Source organism: Lithobates pipiens, unplaced genomic scaffold, assembly GCF_037356315.1.
Source record: "Lithobates pipiens isolate NorthernLeopardFrog02 unplaced genomic scaffold, aLitPip1_a1.2 Scaffold_111, whole genome shotgun sequence".
NCBI classification, from domain to species: Eukaryota; Metazoa; Chordata; class Amphibia; order Anura; family Ranidae; genus Lithobates; species Lithobates pipiens.
Genome location: NW_027507698.1, coordinates 382,413 through 409,679, shown reverse-complemented (window position 1 = coordinate 409,679; position 27,267 = coordinate 382,413). Strand labels below are relative to the sequence as shown.

The window sequence follows — 27,267 nt, the reverse complement described above, 5'->3', positions numbered from 1 at the left end:
CAATGCCACCTCATCAGCGCACATCCGTGAAGGTGAAAAATACACATTTGCAGATAAAAATGTCATATGGTACAGCGCTGCATGACCGCGCAATTGTCATTGAAAGTGTGACAGCGCTGAAAGCTGAACATTGGCCTGGGCAGGAAGGGGGTGAAAGTGCCCGGCAGGCAAGCAATTAAACCTGCAGGGGGTCCAGCTTTTTCATTAAAAAAAAGACTTTACTAACGCTTTAGGCCTGGGTCACATCCATGCGGATTTGCCTCTGTGTGCGGGAATTGCTGCGATTCCTGCACATGCTGATGTGTAAAAAACACGCAGAGCTGCCATTCATTTCTAATGGCACCCCCAGGTATCTAAAAATGCAGTGTATTTGTGGGTGCGAAACCTGCAGGCTCTCACCACCACTGCCGGCTGCTTCTCATTACCACTCCGATCCCAGCTCCAAAACCTCTGTCTCTCACCAACACTTTCGGCTGCCGCTCCCTCCCACTCCGATCCCAGCTCCAAAGTCTCTGGCTCTCACCAACACTGCCGGCTGCCGCTCCCTCCCACACCGATCCCAGCTCCAAAACCTCTGGCTCTCACCAACACTGCCGGCTGCCGTTCCCTCCCACACCGATCCCAGCTCCATAGCCTGTGACTCTCACACCACTTCCAGCTGCCGCTCCTTCCCACTCCGATCCCAGCTCCAAAACCTCTGGCTCTCACCACCACTGTCGGCTGCCGCTCTCTCCCACTCCGATCCCAGCTCCAAAACCTCTGGCTCTCACCAACACTGCCGGCTGCCGCTCCCTCCCACTCCGATCCCAGCTCCAAAGCCTCTGGCTCTCACCACCACTTCTGGCTGCCTCTCCCTCCCACTCCAATCCCAGCTCCAAAACCTCTGGCTCTCACCAACACTGCCGGCTGCCGCTCCCTCCCACTCCGATCCCAGCTCCAAAGCCTCTGGCTCTCACCACCACTGCCGGCTGCCGTTCCCTCCCACTCCGATCCCAGCTCCAAAGCCTCTGGCTCTCACCACCACTGCCGGCTGCTACTCCCTCCCATTCCAACCTCAGCTCCTATCCTGTGGCCTCCAGAATCCCGAATATGCTTTCTAAATGGGGTGGGGTCAGAGCATCAGTGGAGCTCCTGGCCCTGCCCGCTCCCTGCGAGCTGGGGAATAATACAGAGCAGCGCTGCCTGTCTCCCGCCATATACCCAGTCACTTTGCAGGGTGGAAGAGCAGTGATGCGGGGCAGGCAGGCAAAGAGAGATGATGTCATCTCTGCTCGCCCCCGCACGTTCGCTTGTTTCTTTCATCCACCTGCTCGGCTCCCGCATGAAGCCTAGATGCTGCACTCGCGGCCTGGTGGGTAGGCAGGGACCCTTATGGTAAGAGACTCGGGGCTCCCCCTAGCGACGCCACTGCCTGTTCGGGAGTTCTGGTGCGAACTGATTTCTACACACGTGTGGGACATCATTTCTTACAACCGGACCACACTATGGAAGACCTGAATGGTTTAGTTTTAGTTAATCACCTCAATACCAGACACTTTTCTCCCCCTGCCAATTACTCGGTCATGCAGCACCGTACCCATATGATGTTTCTATCATTCTGTAGGTCCAGTTATTTTTCAGGATTTGTTTTGTATAGCCCTTATACTGAACGCATTTGAAAAATTTCCAAATTCTATTTTCTATCTTCATTCATTGTAAATAGTAGCTAGTTGGTTACTCTTACTGGATCCCTTAAAGCATCTTGGGACCAAAATGCCAGCGGCACCAGGTCAGACAAGCATGGGTACTGCAATCGATGATTCGATCAGGATGTTCACAAGGATCATCAGCTGTCTTCAGAGGCCGAAGAACTAAAATGCAGGGGGGAGTGGAGAGTACAGGGGTGGGGAGTGGAGAGTGCTGGGGGGAGCCAAAAAGAACAGGAGTGGAGAGCACGGGGGGGTAGAGAGCATGGGGGGGGGGCTGGAGAGTGATGGATGGAGCTTGAGAGCCCTAGGGGGCCAGAAAGAACAGGGGTGGGGAGAATGGAGGGCTGGTGAGCACTGGGGTGGGGGCTCTAGAGTGATGGAGAGAGCTGGAGAGCACTGGGGGGGGGGGGGGCGAGAAAGAACAGTAGGGAGAGCACTGGGGGAAAATAACAGGGGGGAGAGCACTGGGGGGAGTGGAGAGCACTGGGGGGGAAGGAACAAGGGTGGAGTGAAGAGCACTGGAGGGGGAAAGAACAAGGGGGGAGGGCACTGGGGGGAGTGGAGAGCACTGGGGGGGAAAGAACAGGGGGGAGTACTGGGGGGAGCGTAAAGCACTGGGGGGAAGAACAGGGGGGTAAGAACGGGGGAGAGCACTGGGGGGAGTGGGGAGCACTTGGGGGGAGAACAGGGAGAGCACTGGGGGAGTGGAGCGCACTGGGGGACTGGAGAGCACTGGGGGGAAAGAACAGGGGGGAGTACTGGGGGGTGTGGAGAGCACTGGGGGGAAGAACGGGGGAAGAGCACTGGGGGGAGTGGGGAGCACTGGGGGGGAGAACAGGGAGAGCACTGGGGGGAGTGGAGTGCACTGGGGGGAGAACAGGGGGGAGCACTGGGGGGAGTGGAGCGCACTGGGGAACAGAGAACGGGGGAGAGCACTGGTGGGAAGAACAGGGGGGAGCACTGGGGGGAGTGGAGCGCACTGGGGGGAGAACAGAGGGGAGAACAGGGGGGAGACCACTGGGGGGAGTGGAGCACACTAAGGGGGGGAGAAAAGGGGGGAGAGCACTGGGGGGAGTGGAGCGCACTGAGGGGGGGAGAAAAGAAGGGAGAGCACTGAGGGGAGTGGAGTGCACTGCAGGGGGAGGGGAGCACTGGGGGGAGTGGAGCGCACTGAGAGGGGGGAGAACAGGGGAGAGAGCACTGGGGGGAGTGGAGCGCACGGGGGAAGAACAGGGGGAAGAGCATGGGGGGTGGAGAGCACTGGGGGGAGGGGAGCGCACTGATGGGGGAGAACAAGGGAGAGAGCACTGGGGGGAGTGGAGCGCACTGCGGGGGGAGGGGAGCACTGGGGGGAGTGGAGTGCACTGAGGGGGGGAGAACAGGGGAGAGAGCACTGGGGGGTGAAGAGCACTGGGGAGAGCACTGGGGGCGTGAAGAGCACTGGGGGGTGAAGAGCACTGAGGGGTGAAGAGCACTGGGGGGGAGTGGATAGCACTGGGATGGTGGCTAGAGAAGGATGGGGAGAAATGAAGAGCAGATTGGGGGGGGCAGAAAGAACAGGGGTGGAGAGAACTGTGGGGGGGGGCAGGGAGCACAAGGTGAATTGGGGGGGGGGGGCGGTAAAATAAGTTGTATAGGAGGATCAGCAGGGGGGCTGCATATAGAGGAAATAAGCTTTCTATATTCCTCCATGCAGCTGCTCAATACTTGATTCTCCTCCTCTCCCTAGAAAGCTAATTTCCTCTATATGCAGCCCCCCCCCCCCCCCCCCCCCGCTGATCCTCCTATCCAGGCACACGGGGTGGGCTGTATGGGCTGTATGTCAACTTCTTGATCACAGAGCTGGCTGTCTCTGTGTTCGCTCGGCGGCCGCTCTGTAACACGGCCCCACCCCCCCAGACCGACAGGCGGAGCGTTGATTCTCTCTACTATCACACGAGCAGGTCTGGGGGGGCGGGGCCGTGTTACAGAGCGGTTGCCGAACACAGACCCAGCCAGCGCTGTGTGATCCATAGGAGCCAGCACAAATGCAGCTGCAACTAAAAGCGGCCCCAGGGCAGGCGGCCTACTGGGAAATATCCCGGTATCCTGGTAGGCCAGTCCAGCCCTGGTGGTGATCAGAGACACTGTAACTGGTGGATGTATCCAAATCTCAGAAAATGCCCCAAAAACTATATTAAAACAAAACAGATTGTACACTCCTACTGCCTCTCTCATATCTTGAGGACCTAAAACACCAGGACGGTACAAGTAACCCCAAATTATCAATTTTTGGAAAGTAGACAGTCCAAGGTATTTAGTAAGAGGCATGGCAAATTTTTGAAGTTGTAATTTTTTTTTTCACAATTTAAAAAAAAACGATTTTTTTTCTCACAAAGTTGCCATTTTAACACATTCTTTTTCATGCACGGCATAGGCATACTCATAATTACACCCCAAAACACATTCTGCTATGCCTACTGAATATCAGGATACCACATATGTGAGAATTTTTCACAGCCTGGCCACATAGAGGGACCCAAAATCCAAGGAGCACCTTCACCCGTTCTGAGGCATAAATGACACATCAAATTCTCTGACCACCTATCACATTTTTGGAGGCTCTGGAGCACCAGGACAGTGGAAACACCCACAAAATTACCACATTTTGGAGATTAAACACCCGAAGGTATATTTAAAGAGACATGGTGAGGCCTTTGAAAACTTCATATTATTGCCACAAGATTTAAAAAATGCAGAAAGTAAATGAAAATGTATTTTTACATAAAGTTGTCAATTTAATAGAATATTTCTCACACATAGCATGGACATACGAATGATCACACCACAAAACACATTCTGCTACACCTCCCGAGTATAGAGATACCACGTGTGAGAATTTTTCAGTGTCTGGGTGGATTATATACCGGACATTGTATCTTGTGTATCAAACATATGAAACAAATGTGTCAAAACCAATGTATGGAAATAGTCGCCTCTTTACAAGTGGTCAGGCAATATAACTTAGTATAGCGCCACCTATAGAAGTCCCGGTTCCTATAAGCCAAGCAAGTCTAGCCTACTAGTATGTGGCTGCCCCCGGAAGTGTTGGAGACACTGTAACTGGAATGGCGGTGATCATGGACAATATGATCGGTGTGGCGGAGATCAGAGACACTATAACTGGTGTGGTGTAATCAGGGACGCTATAACTGGTGTGGTGAGGATCAGGGACACTATAACTGGTGTGGTGATGATTAGGGACCCTGTAACTGGTGTGGGGCTGATCAGAGACATTATAACTAGTGTGGCAGTGATCAGGGACACTGTTACTGGTGTGGCGGTGATCAGGGACACTGTTACTGGTGTGGCGGGGATCAGGGACACTGTTACTGGTGTGGCGGTGATCAGGGACACTGTTACTGGTGTTGCGGTGATCAGGGACACTGTTACTGGTGTTGCGGTGATCAGGGACACTGTTACTGGTGTTGCGGTGATCAGGGACACTGTTACTGGTATGGCGGTGATCGGGGTCACTGTTACCGGTGTGGCGGTGATCAGGGACACTGTTACTGGTATGGCGGTGATCAGGGACACTGTTACTTGTGTGGCGGTGATCAGGGACACTGTTACTGGTGTGGCGGTGATCAGGGAGAATATGACTGGTATGGCGGTGATCAGGGACACTGTTACTGGTGTTGCGGTGATCAGGGAGCATATGACTGGTATGGCGGTGATCAGGGAGAATATGACTGGTGTGGCGGTGATCAGGGACACTATTACTGGTGTTGCGGTGATCAGGGAGCATATGACTGGTGTGACGGTGATCAGGGACACTGTTACTGGTGTGGCGGTGATCAGGGACACTGTTACTGGTGTGGCGGTGTTTAGGGACACTGTTACTGGTGTGGTGGTGATCAGGGACACTGTTACTGGTGTGGTGGTGATCAGGGACACTGTTACTGGTGTGGCGGTGATCAGGGACACGGTTACTGGTGTGGTGGTGATCAGGGACACTGTTACTGGTGTGGCGGTGATCAGGGACACTGTTACTGGTGTGGTGGTGATCAGGGACACTGTTACTGGTGTGGCGGTGATCAGGGACACTGTTACTGGTATGGCGGTGATCAGGGAGAATATGACTGGTGTGGCGGTGATCAGGGAGAATATGACTGGTATGGCGGTGATCAGGGACACTGTTACTGGTGTTGCGGTGATCAGGGAGCATATGACTGGTATGGCGGTGATCAGGGAGAATATGACTGGTGTGGCGGTGATCAGGGACACTATTACTGGTGTTGCGGTGATCAGGGAGCATATGACTGGTGTGACGGTGATCAGGGACACTGTTACTGGTGTGGCGGTGATCAGGGACACTGTTACTGGTGTGGCGGTGTTTAGGGACACTGTTACTGGTGTGGTGGTGATCAGGGACACTGTTACTGGTGTGGTGGTGATCAGGGACACTGTTACTGGTGTGGCGGTGATCAGGGACACGGTTACTGGTGTGGTGGTGATCAGGGACACTGTTACTGGTGTGGCGGTGATCAGGGACACTGTTACTGGTGTGGTGGTGATCAGGGACACTGTTACTGGTGTGGCGTGATCAGGGACACTGTTACTGGTATGGCGGTGATCAGGGAGAATATGACTGGTGTGGCGGTGATTAGGGACACTGAGTGGTGCAGCAGTGATTAGAGATACTGACTGACAACACTGGTCTGGTGACATTGTACTGGTGTGGCGGTGATCATGGACAATTTGATGGGTGTGGCAGTGATCAGGGACACTGTTACTGGTGTGGCGGTGATCAGGGAGCATATGACTGGTGTGGCAGTGATTAGGGATACTGACTGACAACACTGGTCTGGTGACATTGTACTGGTGTGGCGGTGATCATGGACAATTTGATGGGTGTGGCAGTTATCAGGGACACTGTTACTGGTGTGGCGGTGATCAGGGACACTGTTACTGGTGTGGCGGTGATCAGAGATAGTGAGTAGTGGTACTGCAATGCCTGGCAGTATAGCCAACGGGCTGCAAAACAGTGAATGTTCAAGAGTACACCTCTTTCTTAAACCTACACTGTGTAACCCTAACTAGGGAGTGATCTTATAGGTGTTTACCCCAGTAATCAGTAGTACACTGCTCCAAATCTTCTGCTGGCCAGCTTATTAGGGCCCAAAACTTGTGTTGGAGTGCTCAGAGAAGAATCTCTTTAAAAGCTTATGCTCACTTCTATGGCCTGAGCTGAATGGACTTGTGTCTTTTTTTCAATCAGGCTAATTATGTAACATGCAGCGACACCGTGTTCCTAGTCAGCAACTCTGTCCCTCTTTTGTGAATTTACAGTCTAAGGTAGCCAATGGCCTCTCGCCAGTTCTATTTAGGCAGAGGATGCCCTTCTATCCACTAATCAATCAATCTAGCTCTCTTTGCCATGCTTAGGCTCCTCAGTGTCCCGTTATTTAATTGAACAGCAGGCTTCTTGAAGTCCAGGTCTCACCCCAGTGCTCTGGTATAGCATCTGCTAATCACCTCCACTGCTTCTAGGTAGTAATTGCCCCTCTCTTCTTCCCAGGCACAGAAGGTCTGTAGCAGTCTCGGCCTCCCTGCATAAACAGGGACCTTCCTTTCTATTAACCTGGGAAAAAGTCAATCCATCCTACTCACTCTCTGCCTGGGAATTGTAGTTCTGAGCAAACCTGTAATAATGGCCGAGTCTCTTTAGTGAACTCCACTCTCCAGATTCCTCCATGTTTCCTCTCAAAACATCTCCAATAGTTCACATCTTCACTTGCCCCTCCTAGTGGATGGAGGACATTTAACTGCTTGAGATCCGCGCTATAGCCGAATGACGGCTACAGCGCGGACCTGCTTTGCCGGGTCTATGTCTATTGACGTTGTCTCGTGCACGAGCGGCCTGCGCCCCCCGAGGGGCACACGCGGCGCGCTCTATGATCAGTGAGTCTATGAGACTCGTCTGATCACAGATCGGAGCAAGGGGTCGATCCCGACCCCTTACCACATGATCAGCTGTCAGCCAATGACAGCTAATCATGTGATCACAACAGAGCCAGTAATCTGCGATTTTTCCTCCTCACGCTGACAGCGCAAGGAGAAAAAAAAAAGGTGATCACCGGCGGCCATGAGAGGGACTTCAGGACCGATCACGGCCAAATCATCAGTGCCCACCTGCCCCCTGCCAGTGCCACCTAAATAAATACCATCCCTTAGTGCCCATAGTGCCAATAGTCCCACCCATCAATGCTCATAGTGCCACCCATCAGTGCCCACAGTGCCACCTATCAGTGCCCACAATCTGCTTCAACAACAGTGCTGCACCTCATATGCCACATATCCATGCACATCAGTGTCATCTACCAGTGCCCATCAGTGCCATCAGTGCCGCCCATCAGTGCCCAGCAGTGCCACCTATCAGAGCCACCTATCACTGCCCATCAGTCCCATCTATCAGTGGTACCTATCCGTGCCCATCCGTGCCACCCATCTGTGCCCATCTTATCTGTGCCCATCTTTGCCCATCAGTGCCGCCTTATCTGTGCCCATCAGTGCTGCCTTATCTGTGCCTATCAGTGCCACCTTAACTGTGCCTATCAGTGCCCACCAGTGCAGCCTATCAGTGCCCACCAGTGCCGCCTCATCAGAGCATTTCAATGAAGGAGAAAAATGACCTGTTTGCTAAATTTTATAACAAACTATTAAACATGATTTTTTATTTATTTTTTTTGCATCTTTTTTTGTTTGTTTAGCAAAAAATAAAACTCCGAGCTGGAATTAAATACCACCAAAAGAAAGATCTATTTGTGGGGAAAAAATGATAAAAAATGTCATGTGGGTACAGTGTTGTATGACCGCGCAATTGTCATTCAAAGTGCGTCAGCGCTGAAAGCTGAAAATCGGTCTGGGCAGGAGGGGGGGGGGGGTTTAAGTGCCCAGTAAGCAAGTGGTTAAACACCAGCCTCTGTGCATTATGTGATATCAGTCTCTCCTACAGCAGTGGTGGAGTGAGTAACTCGTGGGGCAGCATACTCACAAAGACCCTTTTTCTTCTACTGCAGCTGCAGACCGGGGTACACAAAATGTTGCATAGGTGTCCACAACGTTGACCACTATAGTACATGCCTTGTAGCAAGCGACTTACATGGGACAAAGTGGATTCAGACCATTTCCTGTTTTCTATGGTGTTTTTAGTGCCGTCACATCAGCTTTCTGTGCAAAATGTTGAAGGTGGTCCTCATCTCCTCCATGTCTCTCCTCTGCGGTGGTCTTGGTCTCCATCTCAGAGAAGGTGGGTTTCTCCATTGCATAATATGTATGGTCCAGCTTTTTGGTTGAAGGTATTTTTTCTCTTTTGGTTTTTGTGTTAGTTGAGTGTGGTTGGTGTGGGATCCCAACTGAGGTCTGTAAAGTACAGCGTCTATCGGGTAGATAGATCTCCTCTTAGCTGAGAGGTTATTCATGATGGTGAAGATCAGGCATTGTGTGCAGATGCTTCTTTAGCACTGAGATAGTTTTGGCTGGCAGTTGTCTGCGGGTATGCTGGATATGAGTGGCGTATCCTTTCCTCGAGAGTGGAGAGGACGGAATTATCCTGCTTTGGGGGAATTGTCTTCTCTGTCAGATCTCTATTCCATAGATCCCAAGACTGTTCCACTCCACATGGGAATGTGGATGCTTCTGCCTACCTTGGGGTAGTTCCACTTCTCATCTTGTATTATCTCAAATACAACATAAAATATTCCAGCAAGAATGTTCAACACTCCTTTTGATGGGCATATCAGGTGTGAGGAAACTCAGCACAGAGATCTCAGCGATAATGTCCCGAGAGATAGAAAGGATAGTCTGATGGTTTACCTCTCTTCAAAATACTGAATGATCAGTTCTGGGTGCAGCAAATGTTTAATGGACATTGATGGCGAGTTCCCATACAGTCTATAATTATGTGAAATGAGAAAATGCCAAGTCATCTTCCTTAATTTCTCTGTAATTTCTCTTTTCTCACACAGACCCAATATGATGACCACAGCAATGTGCCCCCTCCGTGTCCTCCTCCTGTGGGCTCTTCTATGTCCAGGCAGAGGTATGTAAGAACATTATATAGAGGTGATAATACAGTATTATTATCAGAGTACATATCTTAGGTACCCTGACTACAGCAATGTGTCCCCTCCGTGTTCTCCTCCAGTGGGCTCTTCTCTGTTCAGGCAGAGGTACAGTGCCCTGAAAAAGTATTCATACCCCTTGATATTTCCCACATGTTGTCATGTTCCAACCAAAAGGTGTAAATGCATTTTATTGGGATTTTATGTGATAGACCAACACAAAGTGACACATAATTGTAAACTGGAAGGAAAATGATACAAATAAATATGTGAAAAGTGTGGGGGAGGGGCATATGTATGGCGCCCCCCGGATTCAATACTTTGTAGAACCCTCTTTCTCTACAAGTCTTTTTGGGGGTGTCTCTACCAGCTTTGCACATCTAGAGAGGAACATTTCTGCCCATTCTTCTTCTTTTTGGTAAAATATCTCAAGCTCTGTCAGTGAGAATGCTGTTCTGTTACTTTGCTTCAGTTACTCACTGGGGTCCCTAAAGGTAAAGGTGATTGGTCCCTTTGTGGCGACAGCTCTCCTTCTACCTCTGACTAGACATGTGCATTCGTTTTCGTCCGAATGCATTTTCGTCCGAATTTCAGGTATTTTCGTTTTCGTTTTGACAAACGATAACGAAAGCACAAAATCCGAAAAATGAAAGATCCGACATAAATAAATGCTTTATTTTCGTTTTCATTGTTACAACAGTTCGATATAGAATAGGAGATTCGACATGACTCTGACAATAACAATCTGTCTATAGAACCTGTGGTCGAATGTGCCTAACCTTACCTCTATTAGTCCAAGATTATATAGAGAAAATATTCGACAGAGAGAAAAGATTTGACAGAGAGAAAAGATTCTGCAAGTTACTGTCCTAAAAAGAATTTGGGGACCCGGGTCCTGCCCCAGGGGACATGTATCAATGCAAAAAAAAGTTTTAAAAGTTTTTCGGGAGCAGTGATTTTAATAATGATTAAAGTGAAACAGTAAAAGTGTAATATTCCTTTAAATTTTGTAGGGGGGGGTGTCTATAGTATGCCTGTGAAGGGGCACATGTTTCCCGTGCTTAGAACTGTCCCTGCACAAAGTGTCATTTATGCAGGAAAAAAAGTCCTTTAAAATCACTCGCAGCTATTATGAATTGTCAGCTCCGTAATACAGAGAACACTCATTGAAAGTCATTGATAAAAAATAAATAAATAAATAAATAAAAAAGCGTGGGGGTCCCCCAAATTCAATTACCAGGCCCTTCAGGTCTGGTATGGATATTAAGGGGAACCCTGCCTCAAATTTAAGAAAAAAATTGACGTGGGGTTCCCCCTAAATATCCATAACCAGACCCTTCAGGTCTGGTATGGATATTAAGGGGAACCCCGCGTCAAATGTAAAAAAAAATTGACGTGGGGGTCCCCCTAAAAATCCATACCAGACCCTTTATCCGAGCACGCAACCTGGCAGGCCGCAGGAAAGAGGGGGGGACGAGAGAGCGGCCCCCCTCCCTCCTGAACCGTACCAGGCCACATGCCCTCAACATTGGGAGATTGCTTTGGGGGTCTGTGACCCCTCAAAGCACCTTGTCCCCATGTTGATGAGGACAAGGGCCTCATCCTCACAACCCTGGCCGGTGGTTGTGAGGGTCTGCGGGCGGGGGGCTTATCAGAATCTGGAAGCCCCCTTTAACAAGAGGACCCCCAGATCCCGGCCCCCCCCGTTTGAAATGGTAAGGGGGTACAAAAGTACCCCTACCATTTCACAAAGAAAGTGTAAAAAATAGTTAAATAAGACAAACACACTTTTGAAAAATTCCTTTATTAAAAATAAAAAAAATAAAAAAAGATTTCCAGCGGCGGTAATCCACTCTTGCTATCCAGCGACGGACGGTCATCTCTCCAGCGATGGCTCATCTCATCCAGTGCAGCGTATCCATCCTTCTTCTGTCTCCATGGTGGAGACACTGCAAGGATTCCGACGGCCTGACGTTTCTTATATATGGAGGGCGGGGCCACCCGTCCCCTGACCCCGCCGCCCTCTGACGCAAGGGAAACCCGGGGTTCCCTGTGAAGTATGGGTGACCCCGCACCCCTCTGATGTAACACAGGCAGGTTTCCGTTACATCAGAGGGGGCGGGGTCACTCATACGTCACGGAAAAACCCCGGGTTTCCCCTTGCATCAGAGGGGGCGGGGTCAGGTGACGGGTGGCCCCACCCTCCGTATATAAGAAACGTCAGGCCACCGGAATTCCTGCAGTGTCTCCTCCATGGAGACAGAAGAAGGATGGATTCTCTGCGCTGATTCAGATGAGCCATCACTGGAAAGATGATCGTCCGTCGCTGGATAGCAAGAGTGGATTACCGCCGCCGGAATCTTTTTTTTATTTTTTTTTTATTTTTAATAAAGGAATTTTTCAAAAGTGTGTTTGTTTTATTTAACTATTTTTTACACTTTCTTTGTTAAATGGTAAGGGTACTTTTGTACCCCCTTACCATTTAAAACAGGGGGGGCCGGGATCTGGGGGTCCCCTTGTTAAAGGGGGCTTCCAGATTCTGATAAGCCCCCCGCCCGCAGACCCTCACAACCACCGGCCAGGGTTGTGAGGATGAGGCCCTTGTCCTCATCAACATGGGGACAAGGTGCTTTGAGGGGTCACAGACCCCCAAAGCATCCTCCCAATGTTGAGGGCATGTGGCCTGGTACGGTTCAGGAGGGAGGGGGGGCTGCTCTCTCGCCCCCCCCGCTTTTCCTGCGGCCTGCCAGGTTGCGTGCTCGGATAAAGGGTCTGGTATGGATTTTTAGGGGGACCCCCACGTCAATTTTTTTTTTACATTTGACGCGGGGTTCCCCTTAATATCCATACCAGACCTGAAGGGTCTGGTTATGGATATTTAGGGGGAACCCCACGTCAATTTTTTTCTTAAATTTGAGGCAGGGTTCCTCTTAATATCCATACCAGTCCTGAAGGGGCTGGTAATTGAATTTGGGGGACCCAAACGCTTTTATTTATTTATTTATTTATTTTTTTATCAATGACTTTCAATGAGTGTTCTCTGTATTACGGAGCTGACAATTCATAATAGCTGCGAGTGATTTTAAAGGACTTTTTTTCCTGCATAAATGACACTTTGTGCAGGGACAGTTCTAAGCACAGGAAACATGCGCCCCTTCACAGGCATACTATAGACAACCCCCCCTACAAAATTTAAAGGAATATTACACTTTTACTGTTTCACTTTAATAAATAAATAAAAACGAATTTCGGGAGTAACTAAATAAATTACGTTTTCGGACGAAAACGAAATTTCGAAACAAAATATTTTACTCTGCACATGTCTATCTCTGACCATGACAGGCAGGGGCGGACTGACCATTGGGCCACTCGGGCACTGCACGAGAGCCCCGACCCAATAGGGGGCCCCATCAGGGTTGCCAGCCTCAGTAAAACCAGGGACAGTATGGGAAATACTGTGTTTATTTTACATCTGTCTCTGAAATGTCCCTCACCGACATCCTTTTGGTCTAAAAATCCTGAGATGATAGCTTCCCCACCTCTCCAGTGCCTTCTCAGCCAATAGAAACATATCTGTGTATACTGTGTGTACATGTATATGTATACTGTGTGATTGTATACTGTGTGTGTATACTGTGTGGCCCCATAATCTCGGATTGCCTGGGGGCCCCATAATCTCCTATTGCTCGGGGGCCCCATGAGTTGTCAGTCCACCCCTGATGACAGGTTCTCCGGCCGGCAGAACCGTCACTTCTGGTTGGACTGCAAGCCGCAGTCCCAACCCTGCGCTGCTCTCTTGCTCCTGGATAGGCCCTCACATAGCCTAGCAACCAGACGCCCCCCAGGATAGGCCCAATCTCCAGCCTAGCAGCCCAGGGCATATGACACACGTCCACCCTGACAGCAGTCTGGGTGGCACAGAACATAGATCACTGGACTCCACCCAAATATATAGGTTCTCCCAGCAGGCCAAGGGATTCAAGAAAACCCCTGCCCATTGGCTGAGATACCCCATATACCCATAACCTGACCTTGAGTTGTCCTTCTCAGATCTAGTACCACCAAGTGCCCAGCCACCTAGTGGTAGGAGAGAGAAATACAACCAGGCCAAACTTAGAGAGAAATCAATGGATTCCTAACAATTAAATACAGTAGCTACTCCTGACAAGGAATTTAGTGAGGAGCTCCCCGACCAAAACCCTCAGGGAGCTACACGTGCTTTTCAAAAACTCACTATACACTTTCAAGGATTGACTTGGCCCCAGGTAGAGAAGATATGTTAAGCTATATCAAGAATATTAAATATATGCCCAGAGGGTTTTCAGACCACTCGCTAGTGGTGTTAACAATATACAGTGCCTTGTGAAAGTATTCGGCCCCCTTGAACTTTTCAACCTTTTGTCACATTTCAGGCTTCAAACATAAAGATATAAAATTGTTATTTTTTGTGAAGAATCACCAACAAGTGGGACACAATTGTGAAGTGGAACGAAATCTATTGGATTTTTGAAACTTTTTTCTTTTCAAAGGTTTTATTGGTAACAAGTACAGTACAGAAGAAAAAAGTACAGTATAGGTGTAGCTTAATGCGGTGTGCATAAACAATTTAGCTCAACAGTAACGCAAGTACTTTGTGCATTTCTCTGAATCGTGTAACATTGTGAGTTACAACCAATACGAGGCTAAAGCCTCAACCGAAGTAAACCGTATAAAACAGGGTTCCAATGTATGGTTGAGAGGATCAAGAGAGCTAAACCTTAGGGGTGAACGTACATGTCAACCGGAAATGTAGCGAAGGGGGGGGGGGGGGGGGCAATAGGGAGGAGAAAAAGGAAGAAAAAGAAAGGAGGAATACATAAGCCCCGTACACACGAGCGGACTTTTCGACATCCAAAGTCCGACGGGCTGAGTCCGTCAGACTATCCGATCGTGTGTGGGCTGCAACGGACTTTAGCTCCGCTAAAGTCTGACGGACTTTAGAAATGAAGCATGCTTCAAATTTTCCCGACGGAACTCCGCCGGACCCGGTCCCTTCGAAAAATTCGCTCGTGTGTGTGCTACTCCGGCGGACTAAATCCGACGCTAGGGCAGCTATTGGCTACTGTCTATGAACTTCCTACGTCGAATCCAGTCGTACGTCATCACGTTCGACTCCGTCGGAGTTTGGTGTGATGGTGTGTGGCCAAGTCCGTTCGGTCGAAAAGTCCGCCAGAACTCCGGCGGAACTCCGGCGGAACTCCTTTGGAGGTCTGTCAGACTTAATCCCTCTCGTGTGTACGGGGCATAAGTTGGGTAAGTAAGGCTTGGGAAAAGGACAGGAGGGAGAGAGAAATAAAGTGGCCGGGCCGCCCATGCGGACCCACATTGATATGCTTGTTAGATTTTTGGTATAATAATGCAAATCACGGTATCAGTAGATGGTCATCAAAATTTGGGGGTAGGAAATGATCAATCCAGGGTTGCCATATTCTAACATGACGAGGGATCTTATCCATTATAGTGGCTTCGATCTTACTATGGATCATTGCCCGGGTGACCCTATTCTTAACCTCGGCTATATGTAAAGTAGGGCTTTTCCGCGCCTTAGCGATAGTCTGTTTGGCCGCTGTGGTAACTTGTAAAAACAGTTGTTGTTGTGCTTTAGTGAGGTCTGTAGGGATGTTATTGAGGAGGGCCAACAATGGGTCGGGATTAAAAATTTCTCGAAACAATTTTGAGATCATTTGGAACACTGTCGCCCAGAAGTCATGCACGATGGGACAGGTCCACCAGATATGCAGGTGGGTGCCCCGCTCTCCACAGTTCCAGAAACAGTTTGGGGAGTGTGATGGTAAGAATTTGGCAATCCGGACTGGCACTAAGTACCAGCGCATAAGAACTTTATAGTTTGCTTTGAGGGCGACAATGTTCTGAGAGGATATCCTAGTATTGTCCCAAATTCTGGCCCAGTCTTCATGGTCCAGCTCTATCGAGAGGTCAGTGGTCCATTGGCATGTATAGTGTGGGTAGCAGACGGGAGGGAGGTGAGGTGAGAATAGAGGCGGGATATGATACCTGGGGCGTGGGGGTCTGAGTCGCATATTTCCTCAAAACACGGATCTGGAGCCCAGATCAGAGCCAGGGCTTATGATTGAGTGTAAAAAGTGGGAGATTTGTAAATATCGGAAGCACTCTCTAGGAGGTAGTTGTGTCCGGGCTTGAAGCAAAGAAAATTACATAACAGAGTTACCTTCTATCAAATCACAAATACGACTCAGTCCCGCACGGGCCCATGCTTGAAATGACAGAGGCTCCGAGTAGGCGGGATAGAAATGGGGGTGACCTAAGAAAGATAGGAGTGGAAAGTGCAAAGAACATAATTTGAATGGGGTCCTCAATCTGTCCCAGAGTCTAAGCGTATGTAGGGTTATAGGGTTAGTCATAGAGCGTCATGTGAGGCTGGGAGCCATAACAGGTTAGATATACCTATGGGGTGAACCTCAACCGATTCTAAACTTACCTAGATGGGTATTTCTTCTTTAGTGTGATATAAGGCCATTTGGGCCAGCTGGGCTGCTTGGTAGTATCTCACAAAATTGGGTACTCCCAGACCACCCGTTGCTTTACTACGGAGCAGAACAGCTTTGGGGACTCTAGGCCTTGTGGTACCCCATATGTATTTAAACACTCTGCTCTGAATGACGCGGTGGAAATAGGGGGGAATTGCTATTGGTAAGACTCTGTATAAATAGAGAAGTTTCGGAAGCAGGGTCATCTTGACAGCCGCGATGCGTCCGAGCCAGGAGATACACAGGGGGGCGCCAGTCATGAAGAAGAGAGGATAGATGTGTTAGCATGGGGAGGTAGTTGGCTCGGAAAAGCTCTGAGGGTGTGCTAGTAAGTTTTATACCTAGATTGGATAGAGAAAAAGTAGACCACTGGAAGGGAAAATTATGTTGGAGCTGGGTGAGTACCTCAGATGGCAGGGACACATTGAGGGCCCTCAATTTGGCTTGATTGACCTCAAGGCCTGTGACCAAGGCAAATTTGTCTAGAAGCTGGATGAGATTTGGAAGCGTGGTGTGAGGAGACGTAACAAACAAAAGGGCGTCGTCGGCGAACAAACAAATTTTATGTGTCGTCGACGCCAATTCCAAGCCCCAGATATCAGGGTTTGCCCGGACGAGTGCCGCTAAGGGCTCAATCGCCAGGGCAAACAGCAATGGGGACAAGGGGCAACCTTGTCTAGTTCCTCTCTGGATCGGAAAGCACTCAGAGCGAAACCCCGAGTACCTCACAAAGGCCAGAGGGTTGGTGTATAAGGCTTTGATCCACTGGAGAAAGTGGGGGCCAAAACCCCAACTTTCTAGTATAAAGTGTAGATACAACCAGGAAACAGTGTTGAACGCTTTCCTAATGTCCAACGACAATAGGTGCATAGGTACTTTGCGCGTTCTGGCAATATGTTGAAGCAGGATGACCCTGCGTATATTATCACTGGCTTGGTGCTTGGGGATGAACCCCACTTGGTCCTTGTGGATCAGCTTACCGATAATGGGGTTGAGTCGTAATGCTAAAATTTTGGCTAGGATTTTTACGTCTACATTAAGTAGCGAGATGGGTCTGAAATTGGACCAAAGGGTATCATCTGTGTTAGGTTTAGGTATCATAGAAATCATGGCTGTCAATGTGTCCCTGCCAAAAGTTTGCTGGCGTAAGAGAGCGTTAAAGGTGTTAGTAAGAAGTGGGGCCAAAACATCTGCAAATTTCTTATAATAGGTACTAGGCAGGCCATCTGGACCGGGGCGTTTGTTTGGTTTAAGGGTTTTTATGGCCCCCAGAACCTCCTCAACCGTGATCGGACTCTCCAAGGAGGTCCTGTTCGATAAAGACAACTTAGGTAGCGACAGATCGTGGAACAGAGACTCTGCATGGTGCGGTTGAAAATGAGGCTTCGATTTGTATAGGGTCGCAAGCCTTTTGCGGAATTCCAGGAGCACCCTCTCAGGGTTACTCGTGTGGGTGCCGCAAGCCATTTTAAGTCTGATGGGTTTATGGAAACGTTCCAGGCGGAGGCGTAGGGCCATAAATGTGTCAAGTTTGTTAGCTTTAGTGTAGATAGTGTGGTTAGATCGGCGTAATGTTTTCTCGGCAGATTCAGCCAATAAGAGGTCCAGTTCCAATTTAGTCTTTTCAAGAGTCGTCCTATTAGAATCAGTGGGGGAGGTTTGGAACTGGAGGAATTGGAGACGATAGTCCGCTTCCAGGGAGTTTAACTTCTGTTGCTTATCTCTCTTAAGATGATTGGCTACTGAGATACATTTGCCCCTGATAACAGGCTTGTGCGCCTCCCAGAGGAGGATTGGGGAAACATCAGGGGATGAGTTAAAATGTAAGTACTCTTTAAGGGCCTGTTGGATATCAAAGCAATAGGATTGATTAGTCAAGTGGGACTCGTTCATGCACCAGACTCTATCCTTGGGCTGGGGGATTAGTGAAGAGATTGTCATGATTACTGCACAGTGATCCGACCAGGTGATCGGACAGATCACGGACTGGAGCACAATTGGGAAGGAGGCCACTGGAGTAAAGATATGGTCAATCCTTTTTGAAAAGGAATTATGTGGGTATGAATAAAACGTAAAGTTTTTCTTAACTGGGTTACATTCTCTCCAGGTGTCAATAAGGGAGGCTTTTTGGAGTTGTTTGCGAAATTGTGTCGATAGGCTTTGATGTTCAGCTGAGTAGGGAGATTTATCTAAGTGGGGAAGGAGTGTCAGGTTAGAATCACCACACATAAAGAGTGTACCTTTGCAATGCAATTTAACAACTTGTAGGAGGTGAGAGAAGAAAGGGTTCGGATTGGTGTTGGGGGCATAATAGGACACAAGTGTGACGTCAACATCTTGTAATTGGCCTACTAGGACTAGATATCGGCCCTCCGGGTCTCTTAATTCAACTGTGGGGGTAAAGGAAAGCGTGTGGTGAAAAGCCAAAAGGACTCCCCTATGCTTAAAGGCCGCCGAGGCAGTAAAAACCTGGGGATAGCGTGAACTAAAGTATTTAGGGATGTGCTTAAGCGAAAAATGTGTTTCCTGGAGGGCAATAATACCAGCTTTTAATGAGGCAAAATTTTGGACAGCCTTAACCCTTTTATTTGGGGAGTTTAGTCCTTTGACATTGAGGGAGAGTATATTTATGGGGCCCATACAGGAAAGGGGTTAGGGAGGTTATAGAAAAACGTGTGGGCCACATGGGCAGACCAGCCAAGAAAAAAAGGGCAAAGATTGGAGAAGAGAAGAAAGCAAGGTGAGAGACTGGGCGGGGAGTGGGGTGTACAGTATGTTAGGCAAGACATGAACACGGGTATCATGGGAGGGTAGGACAAAACGCCCAACAAGTAGGTGCACAGACTCCGCGGTCTTAATAGATTGAGGAGTGGGTGCACAGTAAGGGGGGAGCAGTGACTGCTCCCCGACGCCAACGGGAGAGGCAGTTAAAAACATAGTAACAAACTCAAGAAACTGTCAATAACACATAAGAAAAAAAATATACAGAATTCCTATAAAGCAACATAAAGATCCATAGTTATCAGTATTGTAAAACCAATAGGAATAGGGGGGGGGGAAGGGAAGGAGAGATAAAAAAAAGGGGGGAAGGGGGGGGAGGGGAAGATGGGAGTATCATCTTCTTATGTAGTCATACCAGATAACTTTACCAAATTGTCTCTAAAGCATAGATGCTGCCCTGTTGAGGGGAGACAACAGGGTTGACAGAGAGAGATTGTGTGCTGTTCGGGTCAGTAATTGCAATAAGGGGAACAAAAATCCAAGTAGGGTAATACAGTACATACCAAATTCTGGTCCCCCAAGGCACGGTCTAAGGTGGAAACAGGATAGAGGAGACCGGGCTCTTCAAGGTATATGAAACCGTATTCGCCGGGAAGGGGGACCCAAGAACTGGAGAAAAACCTGCGGTAGCAAGATATAGAAGTTCAACGAGGAGGACGAGTTTTTGGAGTGGAGAGATGGTCACCCTACAGTCTTGCTGGGGTCCCTTTCCGGATAGAAGAAGGCCCTGATCTGGAGCGATTCGGAGTAGCTGAGTACGGGTGTGCGGCAGTACGGGCAGGGGTACAAGGGAGTGTGGTGTCCGAACGGTGATCTGGAGTTGCAAGATGTAGGGTCTCCAATAGGCGCTGCAGTGATTCCAGGGTAGAGCAGGAATGCATGTGGCCTTGATATGAAAATTGCAAGGCGAACGGAAAACGCCAGGTGTATTTAATCTGGTGATGGAGGAGAACTTGCAGTTGCGGTTTCATAGCTCTGGTGAGAGGAGCCAGATCAGAGAAAAGTTGACATGAGTGCCCCTGGAACACTAAACCTTCCTTGTTGCGGGCAGCTGCAAGAAGCTGTTCTTTAGTACGAAAGAAGTGCAGCTTTACTATAATATCCCGCGGTGGCCCATCGGTCTGACAGCGTGTAAGGGCTCTGTGAATGCGATCGAACTCCAAGCGTTCTATGGGTATCGAGGGGGACAACTCCTGAAATAATGCAGTGGTGAATGATTGGACGTCATCAACCACTTCAAGGATTCCCCGGAGCCTGAGATTCGACCTGCGGGAGCGGTTCTCGGCGTCTTCCAGGCGTGAGAGCAAAGAGGCGTTCTCCTCCCGGTGTGCGGCGTGTTCTTGTGCATGATCCTGCAGGGTGAGCTCAATGTCATCTACTCTGGCCTCCAGGTCGGTGGTACGCTGGCCTATTTCACGGATTTCCCGTGATAGCCTGCTAGTGATTTGGTCAGAGGTTGTTTTCAGGGCTTTTTGGAGCATGAGTTCCATGTGATGCAGAAAAGCTGTTTGATCCATACCTGAAAGTGGAATCGCAGGGGGGCTGCCGACACGAAAATCTGTGTCCTCGTCTTCCTCATCATGCAGCTGATCCATTGCTGCGGGACATGCTGCCAGTTCTTTAGATAGGGCCTTCGCCGCCATCTTAGAGGAGGCGCGGGCTAAAGCTTCCTTGAACGGTTTAGCTTTGTGCTTGCCCCGGCGACCCGTCAGCACCATCCCGGTGGGAGCTGGAGCTCTTGTGGAGATAGTGCGTGCGAGTGCTGGTCTCAGTAGTGGCCCGTACAGCTATTCGGAGCCCGAATTGGCGGCGGGGAGTGCGGAGCTCTAGCAGGGAACGTCCACCATGTTAGGCTTCGCGCATGCGCCCCCTTTTGAAACTTTTTTAACTAATAAAAAAATGAAAAGGGTGGGGCAGTGTCTCTGAGTTGTAAATCTGTGGCAACGTGCTGGAATAAAGGAGTTTTGATGTTGTTGTTTTCCCTACACTGAGTTACGGCTGGTGACTGAGTGGGCTAATGGGTCTCGGTTAGTGCTGTTCTGGACAAAGGAAGCATTTATGGCAAACATAGTCCTGTTGAGGACAGGGGTTTGTCACAATACTAAATGGGATAAAATCTTAAGAACAAAGAATACGGAGAAGAGATGGGTTTGCTTAAGAGCATATTAAATAAGGGCTTTAGCCAATGCAAAGTCCTGGATGGCTTAACTCCAATGTAAAAATGTATATAAAAGCAAAGAAGAAGGCCTTCAAAAAATACAAGGCTGGGGGATCATCATCAGCATTCCAACTTTAGAAAGAATGGAACAAGAAATATAAGGATGCAATCAGAATGGCTAAGATAGAATGCAAGTCGCTTGGGGTATGTCTCTATCAGTTTTGCACATCGAGAGACTGAAATTCTTGCCCATTCTTCCTTGCAAAGCAGCTGGAGCTCAGTGAGGTTGGATGGAGAGCGTTTGTGAACAGCAGTTTTCAGCTCTTTCCACAGATTCTCGATTGGATTCAGGTCTGGACTTTGACTTGGCCATTCTAACACCTGGATACGTTTATTTGTGAACCATTCCTTTGTAGATTTTGCTGTATGTTTGGGATCATTGTCTTGTTGGAAGATAAATCTCTGTCCCAGTTTCAGGTCTTTTGCAGACTCCAACAGGTTTTCATCCAGAATGGTCCTGTATTTGGCTGCATCCATCTTCCCCTCAATTTTAACCATCTTCCCTGTCCCTTCTGAAGAAAAGCAGGCCCAAACCATGATGCTGCCACCACCATGTGTGACAGTGGGGATGGTGTGTTGAGGGTGATGAGCTGTGTTGCTTTTACTGCAAACATATAGTTTTGCTTTGTGGGCAAAAAGTTGGATTTTGGTTTCATCTGACCAGAGCACCTTCTTCCACATGTTTGGTGTGTCTCCCAGGTGGCTTGTGGCAAACTTTAGACGAGACTTTTTATGGATATCTTTGAGAAATGGCTTTCTTCTTGCCACTCTTCCATAAAGGGCAGATTTGTGCAGTGTACGACTGATTGTTGTCCTATGGACAGACTCTCCCACCTCAGCTGTAGTTCTCTGCAGTTCATCCAGAGTGATCATGGGCCTCTTGGCTGCATCTCTGATCAGTCTTCTCCTTGTCTGAGCTGAAAGTTTAGAGGGACGGCCAGGTCTTGGTAGATTTGCAGTGGTCTGATACTCCTTCCATTTCAAAATGATTGCTTGCACAGTGCTCCTTGGGATGTTTAAAGCTTGGGAAATCTTTTTGTATCCAAATCCGGCTTTAAACTTCTCCACAACAGTATTACGAACCTGCCTGGTATGTTCCTTGGTCTTCATGATGCTCTCTGCGCTTTCAACAGAACCCTGAGACTATCACAGAGCAGGTGCATTTATACAGAGACTTGATTACACACAGGTGGATTCTATTTATCACCATCAGTCATTTAGGACAACATTGGATCATTCAGAGATCCTCGCTGAACTTCTGGAGTGAGTTTGCTGCACTGAAAGTAAAGCGGCCGAATAATTTTGCACGCACCACTTTTCAGTTTTTTATTTGCTAAAAAAGTTTAAATTATCCAATAGATTTCATTCCACTTCACAATTGTGTCCCACTTGTTGGCGATTCTTCACAAAAAATAAAAATTTTATATCTTTATGTTTGAAGTCTGAAATGTGGCAAAAGGTTGAAAAGTTCAAGGGGGTCGAATACTTTCGCAAGGCACTTTATTTATTGGACCTACAGGTAAGCCTTAATCTAGGCTTACCTGTAGGTCAAAGTGGTTTGTAAGGGCTTACAACCACTTTAACAATATATCAAGGAGAAGAACATTATAAAGGGGAGTGGAATTTTTTTGAAGAAGGAGAGAGTGTAGGACATTTAGTGGAATTATTGGTAGAAAACATATAAATCTACCATGGTTATTCCAGAAATTAGGACAAGAGAAGGAAGGGTTACCGCAAATATACACCTGAAATTATAGACAAATTCAAAGAATATTACAGAACTTTGTATAGTACTTAGTCTCAAGCAGTAGATGGGGAGATGTGGAGTTTCTTTCAGGGTTTGGAGATTCCACACCTCACCGATGAGGACAGGGAGATGTTGGATGCCCTCCTAGTTTTGGTACAACAGATAGTTGTAGCACTGGCGAACCACAAGGCTTCAGGGCCAGACATTTATATAGATAGGTATATAAAAAATATGGAGAAGTATTGCTGTCCGAACTGGTGGAGGTATTTAATGGAGCAATGGAAGAGGGTAGGTTGCCACCATCAATGATGGAATCTAAAATTATAGTCAAACCAAACGAGGGGAAGGACCCGCTAGACCCTTCTTCCTACAGGGCCAATGTCCTTGGCTGGGTACTGATATGAAAATCCTAGCAGGGATACCGGCCTCTGGGTTAAAGAAGATAATCTCAAAATGTGTACAATACATCCTGATCAGTCGGGATTTGTTCCGAATAGGGCAGCTAGTATAAACATAAGGCGGGTATACTTACATTTGCAAGCTCCGACGATTGACACAGGATCAAGGGCCATATTATCATTGGGTGCAGCCAGGGCTTTTGATAGCTTGGAGCGGCACTATCTATGGCAGGTTCTGGCAGCTTTTGGGCCAGGGTTTGTTAAATGGGTAAAACAAACCCAAAGCTAAAGTTAAAATAAACAATGAGTGTTCAGAAGGTATTTCCATTAACCCGGGGGGGGGGGGGGGGAGACAGGGGTGTCCTCTATCGCCCCTGCTCTTCTCCCTGGCGATGGAACCACTGGCTATAACTATTCGATCATCGGTAAATATCAAAGGGTTTAAGAGAACATCAGGAGAGAAACGATTGGCACTGTATGCAGATGACATACTCTTATTTATGGGGGACACTCAATCCCCCCTAATTGCAGCATTGGATACGATCAAAGATTTTGGACAGATTTCCGGTCTAAAGATAAATTGGGATAATATCAATACTCCTACCAGTAGATCCTATTGAGACCTCGTCACCTGTTGGGGTTCCACAAATGGAAAAAGTTAATAAAATGTAATATTTGGGAGTATATATAACTGCAAACCCTAAACAGTATATTAATAATAATCTAGTTCTCTTAAAGGAAAGATTTAAATGTAAGGGAGGGATGTGGTGCCGTTTACCTTTGTCATTAGCAGGAAGATGTACTCTGATAAAGGTGATCTGGGTGCCGCAACTCCTATATATATATTACACAACTCGCCACTTAGGATACCAAAACAATGGTTTCAAAATGATAGATGTAATCTTTAGGGAACTAATATGGAAAAAGAAACAACCTAGGATAAAACTACAGGGTATTACAACTGGCGAAGGAAAAAAGGGGTGTCGCGGTTCCACGTTCCTGGAGCTATTTTTTGGTATCACAATTACAACATCTGAGGGGATGTAACCTTCTGGAAGGAGAGGGGCCAATAGGAAAGTGGCCAGGCATGTACTGGCCATCGGGACTACCGGGAGTTTCCCGTGGGCCGATGGCTCAGTGGGCCACTCTGATGTAAGGGGGTGCTGATGGGACACTCTGATGTAAGGGGGCTGGTGATGGGACACTCTGATGTAAGGGGGCTGGTGATGGGACACTCTGATGTAAGGGGGCTGGTGATGGGACACTCTGATGTAAGGGGTGCTGATGGGACACTTTGATGTAAGGGGGCTGGTGATGGGACACTGATGTAAGGGGGTGCCGATGGGACACTGATGTAAGGGGGTGCCGATTGGACACTCTGATGTAAGGGGGTGCCGATGGGACACTCTGATGTAAGGGGGTGCCGATGGGACACTCTGATGTAAGGGGGTGCCGATGGGACACTCTGATGTAAGGGGGTGCCGATGGGACACTCTGATGTAAGGGGGTGCCGATGGGACACTCTGATGTAAGGGGGTGCCGATGGGACACTCTGATGTAAGGGGGTGCCGATGGGACACTCTGATGTAAGGGGGCTGGTGATGGGACACTCTGATGTAAGGGGGCTGGTGATGGGACACTCTGATGTAAGGGGGCTGGTGATGGGACACTCTGATGTAAGGGGGCTGGTGATGGGACACTCTGATGTAAGGGGTGCTGATGGGACACTTTGATGTAAGGGGGCTGGTGATGGGACACTCTGATGTAAGGGGGCTGGTGATGGGACACTGATGTAAGGGGGTGCCGATGGGACACTCTGATGTAAGGGGGTGCCGATGGGACACTCTGATGTAAGGTGGATGCTCATGGGACCCTCTAATGTAAGGGGGTGCTGATGGGACACTCTGATGTAAGGGGGTGCTGATGGGACACTCTGATGTAAGGGGGTGTTGATGGGACACTCTGATGTAAGGGGGTGCTAATGGGACGTTCTGATGTAAGGGGGTGCTAATGGGACACTCTGATGTAAAGGGGGTGCTAATGGGACACTCTGATGTAAGGGGGTGCTGATGGGACACTCTGATGTAAGGGGGCTGGTAATGGGACACTCTGATGTAAGGGGGTGCTGATGGGACACTCAAAATGTAAGTGGGCCGGTCTGGATGAAGTCCAGGGCCAAATTTCTGTCCCAGTCCAGCCCTGAAAATGGCTAGCAGACACTGACCTACCTGACACTCACTGACCTACCTACCTGACATACACTGACATACCTGGCACGTAGTGACCTACCTACCTGACATGTACTGACCTACCTGACACGTACTGACCTACCTACATGACATATACTGACCTACCTGACACAGACTGACCTAACTACCTGACATACACTGACCTACCTGGCACGTACTGACCTACCTACTTGACATACACTGACCTACCTGACACATTCTGACCTAATGACACATACACTGACCTACCTGACACACACTGACCTACCTACCTACTTGATGCACTGACCTACCTACCTACCTGAGGCAATGACCTATCTGCCTCAGTGGCGGCTGGTGAAGTTTTAGGATGGGGGGGCACCAGACCCCACCCTTCCTTTTGGACCCCTCCCACTTGGTGAAAATGGGCATGGTTTCAGCGAAATAGTGGGCGTGGCTCTAAGGTGGTGTAGTTAATGTCTGAGATGAACGAGGGATGGAGGGAGAGGGAGAGAGGGATGGAGGGACAGCAGGCCCAGATCCTACACAACAATAGAAATATGTGTATTCTAAAAAGTTTGACAATCAGCAGATAAAGATACTCCAAACACCTGGTGTTAGCACTTCAATCATCCTGGCACCATGGTTGTTATGGTGTCAGGATGATTGATGCGTGTTATTTCTATTATAACATTGTAACATAAAATGGAAATCATTCAACTCACCATAATGCAGAATCAGTGGGAGCCCTGAGCGTGTCACTAGCCACGACACCTGCCATCAGGTGTCCCCAGCGGAGTCTGTCCTTACAGCAGGTGTCCCCAGCAGAGTCCCTCCTTACATCAGGTGTCCCCAGCGCAGTCCCTCCTTACATCAGGTGTCCCCAGCAGAGTCCCTCCTTACATCAGGTGTCCCCAGCGGAGTCCCTCCTTACATCAGGTGTCCCCAGGGGAGTCCCTCCTTACATGCAGCATGTGTCACCACCAAATGCAGCCTGTGTCACCATCAATTGCAGCAGCATGTGTCACCATCAAATTGCAGCAGCATGTGTCACCATCAAATTGCAGCAGCATGTGTCACCATCAATTGCAGCAGCCTGTGTCACCACCAAATTGCAGCAGCATGTGTCCCACAAAATTGCAGCAGCATGTGTCACCACCAAATTGCAGCAGCATGTGTCACCACCAAATTGCAGCAGCATGTGTCACCAAGTTGCAGCAGAAATTACATCTCCTGCTCACAACTGCTGCAAGCATTGAGAACATTATTCATAAAAAAAAAAACCTGGCTGCTGGATATATTCTAAATAAAAAATAAAACATGGATCATATTGCTCAAGTCAAAGTGTGAGTAAAGGGGTGCATTTTAGTAATTTTCAATTGCTTAAAAATATTTATGTATGCCCTCGCCTTACTGCAGCTCCGCTCAGGCTGAGGAACGGAGCCGCCTACGTCACATTTCCGGCTTTCGTCTGCTTCACGAAACCTGAAAGTGACCTCGGGGGTTTAAACAACAATGCTCCCGCCCGTAGAATCACAGTGATTTTACGGGCAGAAGCTGCTCGGCGTTCTGTAT

General features: G+C 48.6%; 1 protein-coding gene across 1 annotated transcript in view; it reads left to right on the top strand.

The window, feature by feature from the left end:
- Positions 1–27,267, top strand: part of LOC143961338 (uncharacterized) — a 115,072-nt gene that overhangs the window by 60,336 nt on the left and 27,469 nt on the right. Inside the window, exon 2 of the mRNA XM_077470603.1 lies at positions 9,698–9,771. Coding sequence (XP_077326729.1) covers positions 9,705–9,771 — 67 coding nt within the window. The 5' untranslated portion in view covers positions 9,698–9,704. The remainder of the gene's footprint in view (positions 1–9,697; positions 9,772–27,267) is intronic.